The sequence below is a fragment of the Tetrao urogallus genome (assembly GCF_951394365.1).
Source record: "Tetrao urogallus genome assembly, chromosome: 2".
Classification (NCBI taxonomy): Eukaryota; Metazoa; Chordata; class Aves; order Galliformes; family Phasianidae; genus Tetrao; species Tetrao urogallus.
Genome location: NC_136814.1, coordinates 97,714,906 through 97,737,657, shown reverse-complemented (window position 1 = coordinate 97,737,657; position 22,752 = coordinate 97,714,906). Strand labels below are relative to the sequence as shown.

The window sequence follows — 22,752 nt, the reverse complement described above, 5'->3', positions numbered from 1 at the left end:
TTTTTTTAAAAAAAAAAAAGTCACCCAGAGAATACTGACTAGTTAAAGAAAAAAACTTTCTGTAGCATTTCAGAACCTCAGCATTTATTTTGAACAGCATTACTGCTAAATGGGAATATTATTTTTTTATAGTCCGGAGGTGGGGTTTCTAAAGCAGTATTGTAACTGAGACTAGCTGCCTAAGGGTTGAAGACTACTATCTGTCTTTTGAACAAGTAGTTAAGTATATGCAGGCCTTTGAATTGTACACCTGTGGTATTTTTATAGCTTTTTCTATACTCTGGAAAATGGAGTAAGTATCGGGTTTTTTTTCTTCTTTTTTTTAATTTTATATATAATATCAATCATAAGATGTATTCTGCAGGTCTGCAAAAGATGATTTTGGATCCACAGTTGGAATATGCCAAGGTATAGAATACAGCAACTTCTGCACCATTACTTCATGTCATCATTGTTGTTTATTCGTGTATTGCTAAGTGGTAATGTTGCTTTACTAACTTCTTAACAACATTCAATGGAATCTCTTAATATTTTCACTTTTTTTATTAGCTCTGTTTCTCTCTGCATTGGTTCTCTTCATTATAGTAAGCATACAGTACCTGGAGTGAAATGGTAGTTAAATTAACGGATTTTGGATGCTTGCTTGTTTGTTTCTGTTTTCCTCCTACAAGATAAGTTTGTAATGCTGATGGGTGTCCTGCCATTTTTTGATATAGATGGGGCTTTTTTTTTTTTAAATTTACTTAAGTGATTTTAGTTCCCTTTTTCTTTCTGATCTCTATCTCCTGACATAGCTGATAATACTTTCCAAAGAAGATAGATGAGTGATGATCTGTCAGGAGATGACTGTCTTTAGGCTAGAAATTCCAAACCATAGAAGTCACTCTTTACAACTTTTTAACGTTCACTTAAATTGCTCTTTTTACTTATTTTAATCAAATACGAATTTCTCTGCCACCTGAAAAAGTGCAGTAGGGTTCAATAGGCTTGATGGATCGTAGAATCATAGAACCCTTAGAGTTGGAAGAGACCTTTAAAGGTCATCTAGTCCAACTCTCCTGCAATGAATGGGGAGTGGTTTTGGTTGGAAGGAGTCCTTACAGATCTTTGAGTCCTGATAGAGTGGAATAGGCTGTTTACAGTAAATTGCCACCTTCTTGCTGGTTGACCAGACTGAGTACTTGCTTTTAGTTAGTAGTATATACAGCTAATAAAACTGTCGCAGTATTGTGGTAACAAGATCTGCTACTAGTATAAATTTTTTGGTAATTGTAGACATAATTAAACATTTTTTTAAATCTGTTTCTCTTACGTCTTTTGTTGCTTGTAGGGAGGGAAGAAAACTGACAACAATAAAATCTTTATAAGACTTGGTTTATGCAAGGGGGAATACATGAACAAGGTAAAGACAGTTAGTAATGGCAGGCAGTGGCCTGTCCACTGTGGACATTTTTGTTGTGATTCACACTGTGGCCATTGGCTAGTGAAGATCAGCTGTGTGTAGATGACAGTGCTGACAAGAAACTATTTCAAATTTTAAGAATGTTTTTCCTTTTTTCTGTAGTGCCAAAAGATCCTAACCCTCAGTGGAGGCGAGTTGCATGGAGTCACGACTGTACATTACTTGCTTATGCTGAGAGCACTGGAACAGTAAGAGTGTTTGACCTAATGGGTAGTGAGCTTTTGGTCATTTCACCGGTAAGTAGTCTTCCATTAAAATATGATGACTGTGTATAGATACATTACGTAATGTTTATCATATGATGGCTATACTATAGTTAACTAACGTTAAGTCATGTAGAATGTGCAAAGTGTGTTCTTTGTGCTGTGGTACTTAGTGAGATCGTTCATTTCTTTTGGCCAGAATTGTGGTAGTTTCAGTGGATTTTGGAAGTTTAGATTTAGCATAGATTAGTACTTAACATGTGTGCAAATGATTAAGTTTTGTAATAGTAGATTGGAGATTGGCAGTTTATAGGCAGATTGAGTTAAAATCAAGAAAATATTGCTACTAGAGCAACATGATACTTTTTTTTTTTTTTTTCTGCTTTCAGATGAGAGCATATAATTGCAATTGGCTTGCCTGGCAGAATATATTTTGCGTTTTATGTATACAAGAGGAGAGTATTCCTTAGCGTATTATCTTTCTGGACATTATTCGTAACGTATTTTAAAATCAAGATTAAAGAAAGCGTAGTTAGTTACTAATGTAAATTATGAAACTTTAGCTTTGTGGATACATTTTCATAGAAGTAATACATTTTCCCTCAAAATAACCAACGTGTGTGTTTTTTTGTTTTTTTTCTTTCTTCCCTTCCTCTCTCTACCTTTCTTACTCTGCATCTGTCTACATTTTTGGGTAAAGACAGCAAGTTTTCCAGGAGATCTGAGTTACGCTATTGCTGGACTGATCTTTCTAGAATACAAAGCAAGTGCTCAATGGTCAGCTGAACTACTTGTCATTAATTATCGTGGAGAATTGAGAAGTTACCTTGTAAGGTAAGCATAAGTTTTGTCTTACTTCAATAACTTTAAAACAGTTCTTTTACTCTGTAAAGAACATAAATCTGCATTTTTTTATATATATATATTTTCCTTCCCTATATTCAGTGTTGGAACAAATCAGAGCTTCCAAGAAAGTCATAGTTTCAGCTTTAGTAGCCATTATACCCATGGAATAAATACTGTCATTTACCATCCTGGTCATAGGTAAGTGTTGTCTTTGTTACCTTCCAATAACAGAAAATCGATAAACAAAAGTGGCAAAATAAAGAATGAAGTGTGGTGCATGTATTTAAAAAGGAGAGAAGGGGTGTCTATTTAAATATTGGTGCTTAATGAATTGGCAGTGACAACTTGTTCGTTGTGTGTGTGTACAAATACTAAGGGAAATACGCTTTCTTGAATGATGGTGGCATTAGAGGCATTAGAACAAGTGGCATCTAGCATGCTGGGAAATCCAGAAGAATCCTTTATAGACATGTTTAGGTTATCATGCCTTTAGTACTAAAGAATATTCACTAAGATTAAGGTCTAAATAGGAATGTGATTTAAAGAGAGGTTTTCTTCTTGCATGCTTTTTTAAAGCATTTTTTTTTTTCTTAACCAGTGAGGATTGCTTCTTTTTCATTCCCCAGCCAACCAATAAAAAACAAAACCAAAACCAACACCAAAAAAAACAAGGCCTGACCTCAGAATCAGATTCTTTCAAGTGAGCTTTATCTGATAATTTGCAGTTTATTATAATACCAGTAGGTAAATGTGAAACTATGAAGTCATGAGCTGCTTAGGCCTTAACTTCAATTATTTCCTGTTTTTGGCAGCTACATTCTTAACACATATCCTAGAGGACTCTCTCTGAAAGTCTTGCAGTATGGCTTTTTTAGTGAAACTGCAGTTTAGGTGTAGAGAAAACAGCAGGGGAAACATGACTGAGGTATTTTCCTTGGTAACCTGAGTCTCTTCATCTGTGTATTTTCATTCTTCAAGAACAATTGATTTCATTTATCAAATATAGCACTTGGATTTAAGGAGAGAAAAATCAAGCTGTGCCCTTTATGTCTCCCTTGTACTAGCAGCATTTTTAGAGTGTCAGAAATAGCTTCAAAAGATGATTCTGAATTTCATGTGGTTAAGGGCTAGAGTATAAGTTTTTGTTCTTTTCTCTCAGAATTTGATTTTGCACTTGGATGGCCTTTTTTCCCTTTCTGACTTTGGTATTTGGAGTGGTTTTATGATGCTTTTTCTCTGTTAGTAACATATTGGGCACTGATACCGCATCTTAGGCTGCCATTCAGTCTACCTCTGCTTTTGAACCAGAAGTAGTTGGAATAGAGCCTGGTTAGGCAATTACTGTGGTTGAAAATATCACTACCATTTTTATATCTCTATGTATCAAGATAATTTCGGCAACTTATCTTTTTGATTATAAGAACTTTTATAGTACAAGAAAAATAGCTAGAACTATTAGGATTGAATTCACCGGTGCAGGGTTACATCTCTGCATTGTTTTAAACTGAAATTAGTCTTGGCTATAGAATACTAGGAGAAACCTCACTGTTTTAGAAACTCATTATTCTGTGTTAAATGAACTGTCTAACCTACCTTTAGGAAAAACTGGTTATTGACAAGAACTAATGTTCTTCCTGCTTATTACTTTAAAAGATTAATTTTGAATGTAGTTACCTCTTTCCACCTGTTATCTAGTAATTCCACACAGTTGATACTCAGTATACTAACTCGAGAGTTTGATGTATAGGTTATGGAGTTCTCTTAGCAGTCTGACCAGACAACAGAACCAATTCATTCTTTTCTTGTTCAGATCAAGCTTAATGGTTCCTAACATACAGAGGATGTTTCAGTGGGAGTTATATCGGATTCTGTAGGAAAACTTGAAACAGTAGTTCTTGAGAAGAAGTGTCTTGAGTTTCACTGCTGTTGAAAAAATGTAGGATACTTTTAAATGCTTGAATGTTTGCATTCTCGTATAGACTAGTCTTCATTTATGATGAAATTTACGGTGCTCTTCAGTTGGTAAAATGTATGTATCTGCTTCAGTGTGAGATCTCTGTAGTTGCTAACGGGAGTTCAATCACCTTGCTTACTTTGTGTATCTTAATTTTGAGTTGAATACCTACTACAGGATTATCTGCAATTTCTACGGAAGATTTCTGATGTTAGAGCCTAAAATGTGTGATAGCTATGGAAGATTAAGGTTTTAGATTCAGTTGAAACTTTTGCTTTTTTTTTTTTTTTTTTTTTTTTTTTTTTTTTTTTTTTTTTGTACCGAAATTGATGAGTGAAGAGTTGTGGAGAAGTCTCAAGTTTTTCTTGATTGCCTTAATTGAACTTGCTGTCCTTGAGACCAATAGCATGCTAGTTATCTTTAGCCTAACTTTATAAAACAGAGTACAGTTGAGATATATAAGGGCAGGCAGCTTTTTGAGACTGACTGGGCTTGCTCCAGTATCACGTCTATGTCTGCTCTACCGGAGATGTTAAGAGTTGGATCCAGCAATCCAGATTGTATCTAACATGTGCTAGTCAGATGGGAAGGATCATTTCTCCCAGCATACTGACAGTGATTTTTTCCTCATGCGGTCTAAGATGGATTAGGCCTCCTTTGCTGCAAGGGCACATTGGTGGTTTGTAGTCATCTTGTTCATTAGGACTCCCCACATACTCTTTTGGAAAGCCGTCTTCCAACAGAACAGTCTGTTCTGTTCTGTTCTGTCCAGTTATCATAGGCATGTATGGCTATTCTTCCCATGGTGCAGTCTTTGTGGTTTCCTTTTCTGAATTTCCTGAGACTTCTATTGGCCCATCTTTCCAACTTATTGAATTCACTCTGATCATAGCACAGTCATCTGGTGTATGAACCCCTTACCCAGTTCTGTCATAACATATTCCCTTTGAGGGCATTACTGAGCAAGTGTCAGTTATTAAATTAACATTGCTTTGTGGCTCATCAGGAGTGGCCTCAGCCTCTAGCTTGTATAGGAAATCAAGTATTTGCTGTGGAAAAAGTATTGCTTCATATTTTTGGGGGTGAGGGAATTGTTGGCATAGTATTTTCTTCAGATTGGGACTAACTTAAAAAATACCCCTTTCCCCCCAAAAAACACCAAAAAACCAAAAATCAACAACCCAGAAAAACCATCCCCCTTCCCATTGCGATTTCCAGCCTACCTGTCAAGTCTTGTTATTTTGGAGTCATCTCCTGTCTAGTCTTGAAAAAATAATTGGTAAACAAGGCCAGATCTTTGAGCCTCTCAGGAGTACTTTTCATTTTCTTTCGATGCCAGTTGTGTTATTCATCTTAATAGTTTCTGCCCCCGCTGCTGCGTTTTGCTCTCTGAAAAGCTTTTTAAAATTTTAAGTACCTGCTGTGATGATGAATTTCTCTGCAGTCCTGGGAGAAGGCGTTTTGTCTCGAGGTTGTGTGTTTTGTGTGTGTCTAAACTGATATGACATCTTAATTCCAGCTGTCACTAAGTTTCGTTTATCCTAAAAGATACTTTTGAATTATAAACATGTTGCACTGTATGTGACAGTTTTTCCAAAATTTCTTTGGAAAGATTTAGCTTGATGGAGTTTTTGAGAGCGAATTCAGGCAGTTTTGGAGCCAGTGCTGTCACTATTATTGACAATTCTTCTCTTGGTCTTTCTGCTACTGTTTGTTTCTGAGTCACTTCTGGCACTGTGCAGTCAATTGTGATTGAATTTTAGTTCCTGCTTTTACTGAAGTTTTTAACTGAGTGGCGTGTTGCAGAAAGCTGGTTGTTATGGAAGAATGTAGATGCCTGTGGATGGACAAGACTACAGATAAATTAATTTTCCAGAGAATTATGCCTGCTGTCTTTTGGTTATTAAGAACTGACAGCTCAGCTGTGGTGATCTCATGAAAGAGATGCAGATGCATGTGAAACTTTCTTCCATGATTTCATAAGGAAGAAGGGGGGTGAGGAGAGTAGGAAACTTTTAAGGAATCACTTCATATGTAGTGATCTATGTAATATTGATTTTTCCCAACATTTTTCAGAGTTGTAAAACACAACTCTGTGTTCACTGATACTAGGCTGTGTGCTCAGATGTGAGTATGCCAGTGTGTTTATTCTTGGCCAGATAAAACGGACATTACCCTGTTGTAGGACGATTGAATATTTTGTCCTAAAACTTACTAGAGCTGTTAGGAGGAATGTAGGAATTTCAGGTGGTACCATGTTTCAGTTGAAGGGTTTTTTTCTTGAGTTTTTTTTTTTTTTTTTTTTTTTTTTTTTTAAATAAATTCCTTGTTTTTAACTGAAGTTCTTCAGAAAAACCATGTCATGTCCAGGCCATGTTTTTGTATGAGTTGGGGGCAGTCCTTTCCCTCCTTGATGAGAGGCAGCATGTCAGCCTGCAGTGGTAAAAGTGTGGGAAATGTGGGAAAGTCATAGAAAGGAAATGCAGGGAAGAGGGGAAACAAAGACGTGCAGGAGAGATGAACGGATTAAGTGTATGACATTTAGTCTGTGAATTGTTCTCTTTTCAATGGGCATTTTTCTTCAGTAATCAGTTTTAGTCTACCAGAAATACTCATATTTTACATGTCCATTAAATCAATACTCATTCTAGTGCCCTGAAGAGTAAGTTATAAAGAGATTTATTTAAACTGGGTGTCTTGTCATGAAATACACAGAGAGCTTCTTCACTTTTGTGCCAGATACTATTCAGTTGTCTGGGCAGCTAAAATTAGATGTTTTTGTACAATGATATCAAATTACTGTCTGTTATTTAGCAGGGCTATAGCAGAGTTTTTTGTTAGTGAGATGCAGCATCACTTTTTATTTCTTAATTTATTTTGAAATTGATCGAAACAGTGGGCGATTGCTATATGAGCTTCAGCCACTAGGTGGTAGAATATTTCTAGAGTAACTCACACTTGGATAGAGGAGCATTCTCTAAGCTCAACTTCTGGCTTTTTCAATCTATACTTTTTTTTTTTTTTTTTTTTTTTTTTTTTTTTGCAGATACTTTGCTTTTTGACAGCTTGTTCAATAAATTGATGCTTCCAAACAGATGTAAACCTCTGTTCTTAATTTCTTTGTCAAAGTAACTGTCAGTTAAATCTAAAACTGCTTGTTAATAAAGTCAAAGGGCTTAAAGGGAAAATACTTTGATGTGCTTTAGATCTAACATCTGGAAATGTTTTCAATGGACCTTTATAGCACTCTCTGTGTACTGAAGTTGAAGAATTTTAAATATTCTACATTAACTGGAGGAAATACATTTACACGGGATGCTCTGAAAGTAATACCTCTTTTTTTATTGCGTTAGCCTGTGGCATCAGAGGCTGATGTTGTTGGTATGGCAGTAGGGGTTGAATCTTCCCACTGGTATTCCATTAATGTTTTGTTGCTGTGTGAGAGGTGGCAACAGAGGGGCAGGCTGACAAAATGGCATTCAACACGGAAGTGAATATGAATCAAAGATGTGTCACTGAATTCCTCCATGTGGAATTCATTGGAAATGAAATGCGGAAAATATTGTGCCTGTGGACATGCATCAACTCTTGCTGAACGTCTATGGAGGTTGCACAGTGAGGTGATGGGTGGTGCACTTCGGGAGCGATGACAGCAGGTCACCTTCGCTGGTTCAAATTCTTATGAGCGTGGCGTGCAAGCTCTTGCTCATCACTGACGAAAATAGTGGTGACTGTTGAAAAGCAGTGTTTTGTAGCTGAGAATTTCCTCTATCAGATAGTATTATTGTGCTCTTTGTTGTGGCTTTTGTGGAAATAAGTAGGAGGCATTACTTTTAGAGTGACTTATGTAACAGATAGTGTGACTTTATTTCAAACTCGTTTTCTACCTCTTTCTGATGATTCTTTAACTAAAGGAGAAATAGCTTTTGTACCACTTATTACATTTCCATTTGTTCATACTTAAACTGAATGACTGGAATATTTTGTGAGCTTAAGTTGTTATTGATGTTAGTCTTTCAGCATAGCAGGGAACTGCAATTTATAACCATATATTTTATTTTAAATTGTGGGAGTTTTGCCTCATTTGGGAAAAATAAGACTGGTAATAGATGGAGATGAGTAATACAAATAACAGGAATTAATTAAAAAACTTGTCTGTGAATGAACATCCTGATGTTTAAATCTTTCTGGGACTGTTATAATATGCTGAAAGTTTCTTATTACCACAAGCACACTGCTGTAGTTATGACTTAAAGTTAAAAAACAAACGAAAACAATGGCACAACATTTATGTGGCAGTATATGAAACCAATAATATGCTTTTGTATATTTTGTAGACTTTTGCTTGTAGGAGGCTGTGAAACAGATGAAGATGGAGTATCTAAAGCAACTGCTTGTGGGATATCTGCTTGGAGAGTTCTATCAGGATCTCCCCATTATAAACAGGTTACTAGTTATGAAGATGATATTAAAACAGTAAGTATATTTTCTCTTTTTAATTTTTTGGGGGGAATGGTTATTGTAATTAACAGAGTTATATAATGTTCACTATGCATCTTTCTGCTATTTTAAAGTTTTGGTGTAAATTTCTAATAATTTCTCTTTCTCTCTAGTATATATAACTTTTTTTTCCCTGTGGAAAAAAAATACTTTGAACTTCAAGTTTTTGATGATATCTTTTCTGTGGCTTTCAAAAAAACTCAAAAGCCAACAACAAAACAACAAAAACACAAAACACAACAAATGTTCACTGTTAATTTAAAAAAAAAAATTAAAAAATAACTTTATTTTTAACTTTTTTTTTTAATTACTTCATAGCAAAAGGCAGTCTGAGGTAAATGTTTCAGTTTGTCTGATTCCTGACTTCATTTATTTCTAGTAGAAATAAATGTTTGATTTGGTAACAGCTATCATTTGCAAGTTTGCGAGGCAGTGGCACAAAGCTATACTACAGTAGGTTCAGACTGAATATTAGAAAAAATTTCTTTACTGTGAGACTGGCTGAACACCAGAGTAGGTTTCCTAGGGAGGTTTGATGCCCCATCTCTGTCATTGTTGAAGAGGCGTTTGGATAATGCCCTCTGTGGCATGCTCTAACTTTTGGTTAGCCCTGAAGTGGTCAGCCATTTGGACTTGATGGCCTTTGTAGGTCTCTTATGGCAGAACTATTCTATAAATAAATAAAGTGAAATGAATTTACATTATACCAGGATGAATTCCTATATTTATTCTTGTATAAATATTAGTTAGCATGGAATTAATTAATCATTTCATTGTGAATGGCTAGTGCTTTTCTGCAGTATGATATATACACAGTGAAATAGGCAAAGTTATTCTTGCTTTATTTTAAAATAGACAGCCTAAGAAAGTTTAAAGAATTCTGTAAACATGTTTTAATACTTTAGATTTGACTTAGTTTTTTGGTGCATAAAACAATGTATGAGATTCATTTCTTGGTATGTTTCTGTTCCTACAGGCGCAGAGAAGAGGATTATTAAGGATTATGAATTTAAGATTTTACAGCAGACGGGGAACAGAACAGGTATTAAGGTCTAGGTTTACCCAGAAATGTATTCTACTAACATAATTGTCTCTTAATGACTGCCTGAGAGATGGATCTGAAAGGAGTTTTTAATTTATACAACAAAAGAATTAATGTTTCTATGAAGCTTATAAAAAAATAATAAGCTTTTAATTTTAAATGGAGTAGTTTCTCTGGATTTCTTGAAAATCCTATTAGTTCATCTGCTGAAGCTTGAATTCTGGGATTTCCAGCATACTAGCAGGAACAAAGTCAGTGATGTAGAGCTCAGTTTTAAATACAAGCTTTCCTTCAAAGGGAAGGTACAAAGAGCCACCCAAGTGCTTATTAATGAATATAATAAACATAGCATGTTAGGTAGATGCTCCAAAAGAAGAGATTTCGTTGTGTTTTTTTTTTTTTTTTTCCCAATGACGTAGCTTGAGGGGAGGAAAAAAAAAAATATCGAAAACCAACCTTCTGCATTATTCCACTCCTATAAGAATATTAACAAAAATCCACTTAATTTACAGACCTATGATTTTTGTACAGCATACCATGAATAATTAATGTAAATGTATATAGGGAAAACAGACCCTTTTTTTACTCTATGGCAGGAGATACTATGGAAAGGTTTTCCTAAACAGCTCTAAGAGTTTAAGATGAGTCAAACTTATACTACGAGGGTGAAAATAGCAAAACTGAATCACAGAATGGCCAGGGTTGGAAGGGACCTCAAGGATCATGAATCTCCAACCCCTCTGTTGTATGCAGGGCCACCATCCTCCACATTTAATACTAGACCAGGCTGCCCATCCAATCTGGCCTTGAACACCTCAGGGACGGGGCACCCACAACCTCTCTGGGCAGCCTGTTCCAGCACCTCACCACTCTCTCTGTAAAGAACTTCCCCCTGACATCCAACCTAAATCTTCCCTCCCTCAACTTAAAACCATTTCCCCTTGTCCTGCTGTTATCAACCCTTTCAAAGAGTCGATTCCCCTCCTGTTTGTAGGCTCCCTGCAACTGGTTTTGAACAGTTTGAACGAACTTAACAAACAGACCCTGCATATGGGTCTTGGATTCCCCCTTCCCTTGAGGGAGTGAGTGTTAAAGTCTCATCACACTGAAATGCTTATGTGTACTTTCTATGCTTCTAAAGCTTTGTGCACAGTAGTTTTTGGCTTTCTTCTGCATACCTTCAGGGCTTTTTACTCAGTATCTGCATCACCTTCTCTTGCCCCTTGTTTGTGGTTTATTTGAAGCTTTTGTTTAGTTCACTCCCGTTTCCAATCAGAAATAAGCTTTCTCCCTGTGATTTATTTGCAAAGAAGAATCTGTCTCTTTCTCTGCACTGTGTTCTCTGGAGAGAAAAATGGCTTGTATGGTGTCAAATGGACTTTAGAAATAACCTTTGTAGATTTTTGAGATTTTAAGGCGAATGGTTTAAAGAAAAAACTGGTTGGTTGGTTGGATGGTGAAAACAGGTCTTTCTGAATATCTCTCAAGGGTAGAATGGGGAGAGATTTTATTTCCTTCACTGAAAACAAAAAAGGCAAGGCTAGTGCTGTGCTAAACTTCATCTTCACTGCATTTGCTCATACTCAATTTACAAACAAAAGCAGAGATAGTTATTACTGAATGTTTTAGTCAAATTTCTGTAATTATAGCTTAAATGTGGGAGATGCATTTTATATTCTTAGTAGGGAATTGGCAACAGTATTAAGATGTGACAGGCACAGCAGCTAGAGGACCACCTGTATTTGAGATTTGATTCTTAGTGTTGGTAACTTAAATGACAGTTTTAAAATGTGAAGTGACAATCTATTGAGCATCTCAGTATCTCGTTCTGCAGTTCCATCAAGCTGACAAGCTGTTTACTGAGCCAGCATTGCCTGCTTTGTCAAAGGATAGATTAATCTCTGTAGATATCAATGCCTGGGTGTTAAATATGAAAGTTTTAGCAGCCACCCAACATCTAAATTCAAGCAGCAATGGTATTGTTACTGATGACTAAGTGGAAGTAGATGTTTAACCCTTATAAAAATCTGTGATCTGTAGCACTGACTGCTTATCTGAAAGGGTTTTATATTTTAGGCATATTTTAAGCTTGTAAGTTCTATATCAGTTCCTATTTCTTAGCACTCTTTCCATGCAACTGGATTTGTGAAGAGAGAATTGCCTTCAGTAAGCATTCACTATTCCTTGAGAAACTAGAGCACAGAGTATAGCACTCTAGGTACTTCAGAACATAATTGGAGAATGCTTAAGAATTATTTCTGTTAGGAAAATAATAATGATTTGCTTAATTTAATTATGCCTTCCTTTTTGAGTAACAACATAATTTACGCTTGACTTTAAGCAGAGCTCTCTGTAGTTGCAAACCACTGTACAGTGTGAGGGCAGTGAGTAGATTACTTGATATTGTTATTTCTATGGCATAGCTAGAAAATAAAGCAGACACAGAAATAAAAGTAACATTAAAAAGCCAAAAACATACTCAAAAGCACGCAAAAAAAAAATCTCAAAAATACATATTACTGATGTGTTAGACATTAGAGACTGTAGAGAAATGAGGTTGCTAAATGCGTTCTCTAAACAGATCATTTAAACCTTTCAGGATTCATTTATAAATAAATTCAAATACTTGGAGTTTTGTTAGCTGTATTGTAGTGTTCTTCCTTTATAGAGGTTGTTTTTCACTCTTCCATGCCACAGATGTCAGTTGTCTTTTTACCTTTATTCTGACCCCCGTTTCTTTTTCTTGACAATATTTTGCAGGATGGAATTTTCAAGATGAATCTTTCCCCTGATGGAGCTCTTCTGGCAGCTATTCATTTCTCAGGGAAACTAACAATCTGGTCTATTCCATCTCTCAGACAACAAGGAGAATGGGACCAAACTGACCAGGTATGAGCGTTGTACAGCTGTACTTTAATCCTCTATGGATTTGTTTGCTGAGGAGATAAAGAGAATTTCATTGAGTTGTGCTTTAACTATTAGTTAGCAATAATTTTTCTATTGAAACTTGGTAACTTAAACTTGAATTCATTACATTATAGCTGGTTCTTAAAGTTTAATGAGGTATATTGTTACCAGGTAGGTAACTAGTACAGGTGGACTGAACTGCTGTTTTTAAATATGAATGGAGGCCAACATGGGTAACTTGAAATGGTTGAAACCAAACTTCACTGTGTTCGTTTTTTTCCTTCCTTCTACAAGATAACACTAGAATAATTTGACAGTCAGAATGGTGTCAGTAAGTCACATGTTAGAGAAATTGTTTGCAAAACTAAGTTTGGGACCTTAGGAAATGCCAGACTTGTACACTGAAAACTTGAAAACTTGTACTTTTCTGGTATGAATTTAAGCATGGAGAATTAGAAATCAAATCATTTTTGAAGAAGATCCTTAATAAGTATGTTCTTTGAGTAAAGGCAACACTTTCTTTCAAGAAAAATATGTCTACTTGTAGTTTTGAAAAGAGACAGATCTGAAATGATGCACACTAGTATGTGAAATATTCTGGTTCTAGTCCATATCTCTTAGGAATCAAGAATTAATGTGAAAGGCTTTTCATCTGAAGGTGTATTATAACTTACAAGATGTGAACTGATGTTATGTAACCAGTGAAATGGGATCTTTGGTCACATTCAATGTCTCCTATGCAGTGTTTATCACAGGTTATTTTAGTGCATGTAAGTGTGTTTCTTATTAGAAAATAGTTATAAAATTGAATTTCTCCTTAGTAGTAAACAATTGTGTTTTAATGCATCTGTTGATATAATAAATTCACATGTCACCATGAAATATTCGCAGTTTCTGACTTCTGCATGGTAAACATATGCATAAAGTATTGACTCCATTGAAAATTCGATATAGGTCCATTCAAAATAAATGTAGGTCACTCCTAAAGCAATGCCTCCTACTTATTTCCATGAAAACTGCAGAAGTTACAAAGAGCACAGAAAAACTTCTTGATAGAGCAGGTTCTCAGCAACAAATGCTGTGCATTTTTGTCAGTGATGAGCCCGCATGCTGTCCTCATAATCTGCACCAGTAAAGGTGGCCCACTGACTCTTGCCATTGCTGAAGGGCACCACCCACCACCTCACCGTGCTCACATCCACTATTTGATCTCCGTAAACATCAGCATGCATTGATGAATGTCAACAGTGCACTTTTTTTCGCATGGAGGAATTCAGTGGCACACCTTTGCTTTATATACGCTTTCGTATCAAATGCTGTTTTGTCTGTTGTCCCTCTGCTGCCATCTGTTACGTGGCAACAATATTTGTGTGGAATATTGTCAGGAAGGTTCAAACTATTGCCACATCACCAACATCTACTTTTGACATTGTGGACCAACATAACAAAATAGGAGGCATTACTTTCAGAACATCCCTTGTAAATATATTTTCTCCACTTATCATAGAACATTTTAAATTCTTCAGTTTCATTATGCAGTAAGTTATGTAAGCTCCAAAGCAGAACACTTCTCAATAATAGATATAGGCACAGGTTTCTGTAATAAGGAGGGGGAGAGCATGGAAAAATGTTTTCAGGCTGTCCAGAGTGGTGGTGGATGCTCAGTCCCTGAAGACATCTTAGGTCAGGCTGTATGGAGTTCTCATCAGCCTGGTCTAGCTGTAGGTGTCCCTGTTCATTGCAGGGGAGTGTGATGAATCCTAGAATAGATGATCTTTAAAGGTCCCTTCCAACTCGAAATGAAGGCAGACTTTTTCCTTTGGGTATTATTATGGCGGAGAGGTTAATTGAATGGTGTCAAGAAAAATTACAAAAATAAAAGGCCAGGAACTTTTGACTTTATGAAAGGTGTAAGCCTATTAAATAGCTGAGTGATAATGGTTGATTGGGTGCTGCTTTTTGTTCTGCCAGCAAGCAGGGAAACTGTTGGCTTGCAAACTTGGTAGTGTCGTATAGTTTATGAAGGTTGATAAAGCTGGCATTGGGTCTGGACCACCAGTCTGGAAGTGGAATTGTTCAGTCTTGAGGAGGCTCAGGGGAGGCTTTACAGCTCTTTACAAATACCTGAAAGGAGGTTGTGGCAAGGTGGGAGTTGGCCTCTTCTCCCAGGTAACTGGTGATAGGACTAGAGGGAATGGCCTCAAGCTGTGCCAGGAGAAGCCAGATTTGATATTAGGAAGAATTTACTGTCAGAAAGAGTGTTTAGATGTTAGAACTCATGCTCGGGGAAATGGTGGTGTCACTATCCTGAAGGTGTTTAAAGAAGGGGTAGATATAATTCTTAGGGATGTGGATAATGGGTAATATTGGAGGTAGGTGGGCAGTTGGACTAGGTGGTCTTAGAGATCTTTTCTAACCCTAATGATTCTAGATTCTGAATTTTGGCTACTATTGTTATGTAGGTGGGTCTGGTTAGGCAGTGCTGACTGATTAAGGAAACTAGCAGTCCTTTTTTTTTTCTTTTTTTTTTCCTCTATAGCTTTGGAGGTAAGTACAATTTCATTAAAGTAAGCATATGCTTTATTATTAGAAAAGGTTTAAATTTTTGTGGGAGTGTTTTTGCTGAAAGATGAATGGGTCAGTGATGGAGCAGATATGCAGATATGCAGATTTATATAAAGATTTGCTTGTACATTAACCTTTTCTTTTTCTCTCCTCTCATGTTTATTTCTTTAGCCGGGTTATGATGAAGTCAATCCAGACTGGAAACTGTCTAGTGAAAAAAGAAAGAAAATAAAAGGTACGTGATAGAGTTGAATTGTTATTTTAAATCAGTGTGTTGTTAAAAGCATTTATAGTAATATACAAATATTTGAAATAAGTAATTTAACCACTCAGAATAAGTTCATGATGGTGTGTGAGATTTGAATTTGTAGCATTGTATAGCTGAATGAGTGTCACAATGTGGTTTTTAAAAATCCTTTCCTGGGAACGTTCCTATAGACATGGCCATAAATAAAAGGATATTTCAGCCGGTGTAGGACTTCATTTATTACTAATTGTTACTTCTATGGAATGCTGAATATTCAGTAGAAGTCTCAGTTTGTGTCAGAAGCCACTACTCTGTAGGACAATAGATAACATAATTTTAGAGACCACAGCCTAAAACAGAAGCTAACCTTTACCTTTTCTGTCTATGTTTATCTAATACATCTCAGATGCTAGTGTAATTTGAAGAGCTTTCTTCCTTTTCTTCCAAAATTTTGATTTTTACGTCCTTTGTCTGGTTTTGCCTTATGTCAGCCTTTTTTTCCTGAAATTCAATCCATCACATGCATCCATTTATCTCCTGTGTACTGCATGGCTCTTCCAAGTGTGCAGACTTTTAGGTGTTCAAGATCCACTTACTGATGCTTGAATATGTCTTTGTTATTAAAAGCTACCCATTTCTTTGTGCTGTTTTCTTGGTGATTCAATTTTTGGGTTAAGATCTTCATGACTAACCAGCTGACTAAACACTGAAGTAGCAGAAGGGTAAGCTGATCTAAGTGCTATTTGGGGAAGGTGGCTTTTTTTCAGAGAGATGGGAAATGATAATATACTAAACAAACTGAGCCAACTCTTTTGGTGAACATTTTGTTCCAGTGTCCAGTTACCATACAAGTTCTCTCCTCCATTATGCTTTTTTTTTTTCTTGTTGGCACTTTATTATTCTTAATAACTTCATCGTGTAGACTGTCTCAGGAGTGTTGTTCACAGTTGTCAGTTTTTCTCAAAAGCAGTGAAGCCTTTTTGGTTTCATCAATATAATGTTCTTGGTCAGAGAGACTTGATCAAGGATGTCCTGGGAAATATGAAGGAGGTGTTTATCAGATATCTAAAATTTGTCACATTTTATGCAAGTATATCAGTTTATTGTGAATTCTTTTCCCAAATTACATTAAAAAGTAATCAGATCAAATAAATTAAGTTGCTTTCTTCCCCCTCCAACAGCTTTAGTTAACACAGGAATGTTTTCACTAATCTAGCAGATCTAAAATACAAATTCAGTGAGCCAAGAATGTGTACAAAATAATAAATGTTTGTTAAATTAGGCAGACTATCAGATGACAACTCTTAATAGTTGAAGCCACTTCAGTTCTTATCTAGTGTTTAAAATTGCCTTTCCTTATATAGTGCTTTCTTATTTCTTTATTTCAGATAAAGAATCCTATTACCCGTTGATAGATGTAAATTGGTGGGCAGACAATTCTGTGATCCTGGCTCGTTGCTCTGGTGCATTGACTGTGTCATCAGTCAAGACATTAAGAAACTTGCTGGGGAGGTCATGTGAGTGGTTTGAGAGTTCTCCTCAGGTCACTTCAGCTCATGATGGAGGATTTCTAAGTCTGGAGGTGAGGAATGCACATAAGCAAATACAAGGAATGCAGTAGAAAGTGTTTTGTTTTCTGTTCTGTATGTTGCACGCATATATATGTTTATTAATAAGGAAAGTGATTCTTCCTTATCTCTAGGCAGGCAATTCTGAACCTCCTGCAATTCAGATGTCTTTATAAAAATCTTAATTGCCAAGTAACGTGGCTATTACACTTACCAAGTAATTGCCAGGTGTAGATGCAAAACTTCTGGAAGCCTGAGTCTGAATTAAAGAATCTTTCTGTAGGAAACAGTTTTTGTCAGCTCACTTTTTTTTTTTTTTTTTTTTTTTTTTTTTTTTAAACTGCTTTGTTAGTGCATTTGAAAAATACTGCAAGCATCCCTCTCATTTTGAAACAGATGCTTCTTGCAGAGAGAGTATGTTTAAGAGAAGCAAGGAGCAGATTAAAGTTGGCCAGGCCTTGGGAGGGATCTATTTTTTACTCAACTTAGTAGGGTTCTAGACAGGAGTAGAATATAACTTTGGTAATGAAGTAGACAGTGTAAGAAGGCTTACACTGGAATAGATCTTAAACAACTTAAAAGTTAAATATTTATCAAAGTAGATGAGTACATACCAAAGCTTTTTGTACATATTTCAGGAAAGTTTTGTTATTTAAGAAATAAAATAGAGCCAGAGACCGACATGTTACAGCCTACGGAAGAACAGTTTGAAAATCCATCTGCATTGAACAGAAATCCATAATTTGCTTAGCTAATAGTTGAAAACATTGTTACACTCTGCAGTAAGCTGTATAATTATACTGAGATATACTTAATGTCCGTAAGTCTGTACTGTCTGTGGATGTTATAGAGCTGAGTATATCTAATATAACAGTGGACTACTGTTAAGAAGCCTTTGCCCTTGCATTATTAAGAAAGTGATTAAACCTGAAATCTGGAAGACAGACTCAGCCAGGGCTTGTGGAGGGTATTAATCAAGCTGAGAAATACAGGGTTTAAAAGAGAAAATGTTGATTTTTGAAATTTGAAGTACTAGAAGTGGACATGTACTGCTTTATCACGAAGATATACTATGTAGAAACTTTCTATTTTACCCTTAAGAATTGTCTTCTGTGCAGTGTGAAATAAAACTAGTTCCAAAAAGATTACGCTTGGAGAGCAGACCTGGTGATGAAGATGAGGGGGAAGATGACTCTGACTCAGATGATGAAAATTCTGCTAAGGATAGATACTTCAGCTACCTGAAGCAAGGCCTGTACTTTGTGACAGAAATGGAACGATTTGCTCCTCCGCGGAAACGTCCGCGTACTATTACGAAGAATTTTCGCCTTGTTAGCTTGAGGTCCACAACTCCAGAGGAACTTTACCAGAGAAAAGTGAGTATAAAAGGGAAGATTCCATCTCTGGTAATGAGCTTTAATTGAACAGATTTTTTTAGAGACTTGCTATGTTAACACTAGGCATATATTTCATAGATGGCAGTGCTTTGTTACCTAACGTAAGTTAGGTAAAGCCAGCATTATAATAATTAAAATAATAGGTTGTTTGCTGGTCATCATGTTTCATTAGTGTGACCAGAATCGTGCTAATGTGAGTGTTCACAAACAGTGGATGAATGGGTGGATATATTGAATTAAGTTAATTTAGCCTATTAGAAAGTAGCCTTGTGACTCTTATCACAGAAGAGATACTTCTTTATTTTGAAGAGTACTCTAGGCAGTACTTTGTTTAGGACACTTCAGTTGTTCTAATGGTAAGCCAAAACTATAGCTATTAGAGTTTCCAGGGGGTACTTATGTCGTAGTGATTGCCTAAATAATTTCTTTCTTTTTTACTGAGAAGTTTGTGTTTTTCTAGAGGTTTCTATCATATGGGTTAAGAGTTCTACATATTCTTATCTTACATGATGTTTGCTTTCCTACCTGCATAAGCACACCTAGATTAGTTATCCCTCTTACCTGTTTTAACACAGAGAATTAATTATTGATTGTTCAATGTTGACTTTCATTTTCACATGTTTGCTATTTAGATTGATAATGAAGAATATGAGGAGGCTCTCTCTTTGGCTCAAGCATATGGCCTTGATTCTGATCTTGTGTATCAAAGGCAATGGAGGAAGTCAGCTGTTAATGTTGCTTCAATTCAAGACTATTTGGTGGGTTTGTTTTTGTGACTTTAGCCTTTTTTTTTTTTTTTTTTTTTTTTTTAAGAATGGCTGTGTAATCTTCACAGAAATCTCCATTGTGTTCTAATATATGCAGCATAAATTGGAGGCAGTTCAGAGAATTGTCCTGTGAATGTCTATTGTTTGTCATGTGGGAGAGAGTGATCTTGTTAATGTAACTGAAGGCCTGATCCAGAGACCTTAGAACTTGCTTTTATCTGAAATTAGAAAATATCTCCAAGGAGAAATTTCCATCAATGTAGTTTCTCTGGTGTAATTTCTTCTCCACATGCAGCACTAGATCGTTTCCTGGCAAATAAATCATAACTGAAAATATATTGTATTTAAGAAATTTCCAGGTATTGTAGAAAGTTATTTGGAAAGGTTAAGTTGGTATCCGTAGAAAAGGTTGAATAATGAAACTTGCATTAAATTGAGCCTGTAATGGAGCTCTTCTGTAGAATCCACATAGTTTTTTTGTTTGTTTTGGTGTGAGAGAAGATAATCCAGCAGACAATCTCAACCAAAAATCAACCAATAAATCCAATAATATTTTGTGACCTTGCTTTTTCCTTTCCGTCACAGAATCTCATAGACATGTGAAGAGACCAGTGCTGTTGTGGAATACATGGAATCTATGATAACTTTAGCTCCAAAACATTATATTTCTTACAGTATAATCAGCAAAGATACTAATTAGAGAACAGAAGTAGTAATTTCTTGTTGCTGAAAGTCATCTGGCATTTGTACATTAGCATTGCAATGAGTCTTTCCTTCATTATGTTAACATTATGAACAAAGTAAAATTCGTGTACTGATAAATAAAACTGTAGATGACCATTTGTGGGGTATCTTTTTTTTGTTCACACTGACAGTCATCAGATTAACTTGACGTTTTCTAGGTGGTGGAAGCAAATTAAGAGATTTTAACAACTCTGGTTTCATTGCTTTGGATTGAAATGGGGGCAGAGTGGCTGGAAGTCTATGTGGAAGAAAAGTGTATGGGGCTGTTAGTCAACAGCCAGCTGAACATGAGCCAACAGTGTGGCCAAGAAGGCCAGTGGCATCCTGGCTTTATATAAGAAATAGTGTAGTCAGCAGAACTAGGGAGGTGATAGTTCCTATTGACTTAAAGCTGGTGAGGCTGCACCTCAAGTACTATAACTGCCCAGGAAACTGGAGTTACCATCCCTGGAAGTGTAGAAAAGGGTAGATTTGGCATTGAGCAACATGGTTTAGTGGTCTGGTGCTTGTGGGTAGCTGTTGGACTAGATGATCTTGGAGGTCTTTTCCAACCTTAATGATTCTAAGATTCAATGAAACGTGTAACAATGGATCTATGCTCTTGTTCTTGGACAGAGCAAAATTAAGAAGCGTGCGTGGGTTCTTCATGAGTGTTTGGAAAGAGTTCCAGAAAATGTGGATGCTGCTAAGAAGTTGCTTCAGTATGGCTTGAAAGGCACAGACCTGGAAGCTCTTGTGGCCATAGGAAAAGGAGAAGATGGTGGCAGGTTTGGCAAGAGTGTTATATTTTCTTTTTATTTATTTATTTTTGTTTAAATCAACTAATAAAGTAATGAAATGTAATATAATATATGAATAATGAAAATATTGATAAGCTAATGAAGAATGTAAGAAGAGTTGTAGTGCTGTGAAACAGAGTACTTAAAGATGCCCACAAGCTGCCTGTTTACATTTCACAAAGTGCTTTTGTACCGATCTTTCTGTTTTCTCTGCATGTCTATATTTTGCGTCATGGAGAACTTACAATGTCATGATTTTTCTTTTAGGTTCTGTTTCTTCTGCCTCTCCTGATAGCTGCTGCTGCTCCTACAAGGATATTTTATTGTATTTATCTTAGTTGTAGCGATGTTTTGTTACTCATTTGAGGAGGGGAGCAGAGCAAAATACAGGGGGTCAGAAATACATGCAGAGACGGTCATGATTCAGTTCCTGGTGGTGGAGTAGGATGTTCTTTCTTTATCCAATCATCTATTACAATTGTATGCTATAGAAATGCTGCCAATTCCTCTGCTACCTGTGGAATTTAGAAATATTTAACAGTCAACATTGTTTTTATTTTTTTTAAGGAGGGTAGGGAGGAGGTGATGCCTTTTGTTGGCTTGTGCTGCATGTCTGCTCCTTATTGCAGAGAATTCAATAGTATACTTTTCTATGGAAGTTGAGATTTTTATTTAAGACTTCAATAGAAAACTCTGTTGACATATTCAATAGTTATTTCTTGCATCTTTTGGTTGTTTTGATCAGCATTGAGTTGGTTGTTGTTTTTGTCTTCCAGGTTTATCTTACCAGGGGAAGCAGATGTTGGTATTCCCTATGAAAACTTCTTGTCACCAGATGAAGAAACAGATGCTAAAAAAGAAAAAGAAGCCAGGAAGCATCAAGAACTGCTATTATCATTAAACTTCTCAAAGTAAATGCAACATTAACTATGTTTTATTCAGAATTACAAGATTATTATAAGTATGGAGTTATAAGAGTGTAGTTACTTTCATGTATGTTATTCCTAATAGAAAAGTGGTGGAGATTTTAAATTGGTGTTGTACTGTGTCCAAGTTCTCAGCTTATTAATTTCTCAGTATATTTTAGTTGTTCAAATATGTAATTATTGTCTTCATTTGCATATGATGTAATGTCAGTTGTAAATGTGAAAGCATCTGTTTTGGAAACAGGCTAACACTGGAACAAAAAGAACTGTGCAGGAGCAGACTGAAGTTGTTAACTTATCTTGATCGCCTTGAAACTTACGAGGTGAGAAACTTGATAATGGCTTAAGCTCTTTTCGAGTTCCCATTACATAGGTAGTCCTGTAACTTCTTTTTTTTTTTTTTTTGTCACATCATCATATTTTTTGTTATATGTTGCAGTATTAATGTTTATAGTCTCCTTGAAATATAGCAGTCTCTCACTTGAGAAATGTGAGCTGTTTTCTGTTCAAGCTACTATATTTTTCCTGCTTCAAGGTTGCAGATGGCTAGCTTTTAACTCTGAGAGGCATAGCTGAGCAGAAGCCTGCTTTGAACATACGGTGTCCATTTGCCAGCAAAGCAACCTATTTTCCCCTTTTTCAGGAATAGTTGTGTATAGTTGAAAGTGTATTCAGAGGATTTGGCATTTACACACGAGTGTTTCATTAAAGTGTTGGGAAATCTGATGCATCTTGAATAAAAGAACAGTTTTGAGCATAGGAAATAATATACAAAAACATGAGATGTGGAATGTGGTGTAGGATCACTTGCTTTGAAACTACATCAGTGAGTCTAAATAAGAAGT

The 22,752-nt window shown here is 36.0% G+C and overlaps 1 protein-coding gene across 1 annotated transcript in view; it reads left to right on the top strand.

The window, feature by feature from the left end:
* Window positions 1-22,752, top strand: part of NBAS (NBAS subunit of NRZ tethering complex) — a gene marked incomplete at both ends in the record, with an annotated part of 159,375 nt that overhangs the window by 7,732 nt on the left and 128,891 nt on the right. Inside the window, 14 exons of the mRNA XM_079550571.1 lie at window positions 365-408; window positions 1,565-1,702; window positions 2,370-2,499; window positions 2,611-2,709; window positions 8,803-8,941; window positions 9,942-10,007; window positions 12,768-12,896; window positions 15,651-15,714; window positions 17,115-17,308; window positions 18,413-18,670; window positions 19,324-19,449; window positions 20,818-20,969; window positions 21,758-21,892; window positions 22,152-22,230. Of these exons, the coding sequence (XP_079406697.1) occupies window positions 365-408; window positions 1,565-1,702; window positions 2,370-2,499; window positions 2,611-2,709; window positions 8,803-8,941; window positions 9,942-10,007; window positions 12,768-12,896; window positions 15,651-15,714; window positions 17,115-17,308; window positions 18,413-18,670; window positions 19,324-19,449; window positions 20,818-20,969; window positions 21,758-21,892; window positions 22,152-22,230 (1,753 nt within the window). The remainder of the gene's footprint in view (window positions 1-364; window positions 409-1,564; window positions 1,703-2,369; window positions 2,500-2,610; window positions 2,710-8,802; window positions 8,942-9,941; window positions 10,008-12,767; window positions 12,897-15,650; window positions 15,715-17,114; window positions 17,309-18,412; window positions 18,671-19,323; window positions 19,450-20,817; window positions 20,970-21,757; window positions 21,893-22,151; window positions 22,231-22,752) is intronic.